The sequence below is a fragment of the Colobus angolensis genome, unplaced genomic scaffold (genome assembly GCF_000951035.1).
Source record: "Colobus angolensis palliatus isolate OR3802 unplaced genomic scaffold, Cang.pa_1.0 Scaffold18, whole genome shotgun sequence".
Lineage (NCBI taxonomy): Eukaryota > Metazoa > Chordata > Mammalia > Primates > Cercopithecidae > Colobus > Colobus angolensis.
Window position 1 is genome coordinate 3,283,737 of NW_012114932.1, and position 1,457 is coordinate 3,285,193.

General features: G+C 56.7%; 2 protein-coding genes across 2 annotated transcripts in view; one reads left to right on the top strand and one right to left on the bottom strand.

Moving 5' to 3' along the window:
- Positions 1–896, top strand: part of ARIH2OS (ariadne homolog 2 opposite strand) — a 1,400-nt gene extending 504 nt beyond the window's left edge. The window contains 3 exon segments of the mRNA XM_011939314.1: positions 7–400; positions 402–453; positions 455–896. Coding sequence (XP_011794704.1) covers positions 7–400; positions 402–453; positions 455–730 — 722 coding nt within the window. The 3' untranslated portion in view covers positions 731–896.
- ARIH2 (ariadne RBR E3 ubiquitin protein ligase 2) overlaps positions 1–1,457 on the bottom strand; it is an 84,513-nt gene that overhangs the window by 77,717 nt on the left and 5,339 nt on the right. The gene's annotated exons all lie outside the window — the stretch shown is intronic.

Sequence of the window (1,457 nt, forward strand, 5' to 3'; positions counted from 1 at the left end):
CGGGAGCTGCGGCCTTGCGGCCGCTGAGCCCGGACGAGCCAGACCGGGTCAGGTCGGGCCAGAGGGACCGGATTGGGGAGAAGCGGCGGCAGAGGCGGCGGGCCGACGCCGGTCAAGCCCGTGCTGCTTCCTCCAGAAGAGTCGTCCCCGCAGCTCCGGAAGTGCTTGGCGCCGTTGCGTCACTTCCGGATCGGGGTCGACCCACGGTCGCTCAGGTCGCGACTGGCTCCTGGTTAGAGGGCCTCTTTAGCGCCGCCTCCTTGCAATTTAGCGCTCTGACCCATAGTCTGACTAGGGTACGGCAGGTGCCGACCGCGTCTGGAGCCACCATTCGCCTACCAGCGTCTCCCGTTGAGATGTTTTTAACCAACGCGTTTCTCACCGCCTTGTCATTTCACTGTGTACTCCGGAATCGGGCACGGAGAAGACATCCTGGCGTCGGTGGAGTGTCTAAAGAACCATTGTTTCCCGGCCGCTATCTGGTCTGAGGGGAGCTGGGCCGGGAATTTCTGCCTACACCCCGAGGCGGTTGCCGGATGGCCCCAGAGCCGCAACCACACCACGCTTTCGCTTCCCCCGCCGCGGCCTCGTTCGCCGCCCAGTTCGACTTACTGTCACCGTGCAAGATTGCATCTTAACTGCCTTGCTTCCAGTTTCTTTTCACAGTATAGGAGTTGTCATCATGACTTCCAGTTACCTTCTGGGACCGGTTGTCAAATGCTGTGGCTAGAGACGGAGGGTCACTCAGATTGTTGCTGCACCACAGTGGAAATGCCAGTGTGAAGCCGCTAATGTTAGGAAGGCTCCAGGGTGTGCAATTCCATAGACAACAAATCAAATCATTTCCAACCATACTGGAGTCGCGTATACACGCATTCAAGACACCTGTGCTGGCCGGTCGCTGTGGCTCATGCCTGCATTCCCTGCACTTTGGGAAGCCAAGGCGGGAGGATCGCTTGAGCCCAAGAATTTGATGTAGTGAGACCCCTCCTTCTTTCTACAAAAAACAAAAACAAAAAAACTAAAAGTTAGTTGGGAAAGGTGGCACACGCCTGTGCGTCCCAGCTACTCAGGGGGCTGAGGTGACACAGGATTCCTTGAGCCGAGGAGGTCGAGGCTGCAGTGCGCCGAGATCGCACAACTGCAGTCCAACATCGATGATAGTAGACCCTGTCTCAAAACAACAATAACAAACCATACAGTGTAGAAAGCCATTAAAAATCATGCCGCGTGGCCGGGCGCAGTGGCTCACACCTGTAATCCCAGCACTTTGGGAGGCCGAAGAGGGCAGATCACGAGGTCAGGAGTTCGAGACTAGCCACACCAGCATGGTGAAACCTTGGCTTTACTAAAAATACAAAAAATTAGCTGGGCATGGTGGCAGGAGCCTGTAGTCCCAGCTACTCGGGAGGCTGAGGCAGGAGAATTGCTTGAACCTGGCAGGCGGAGGTTGCAGT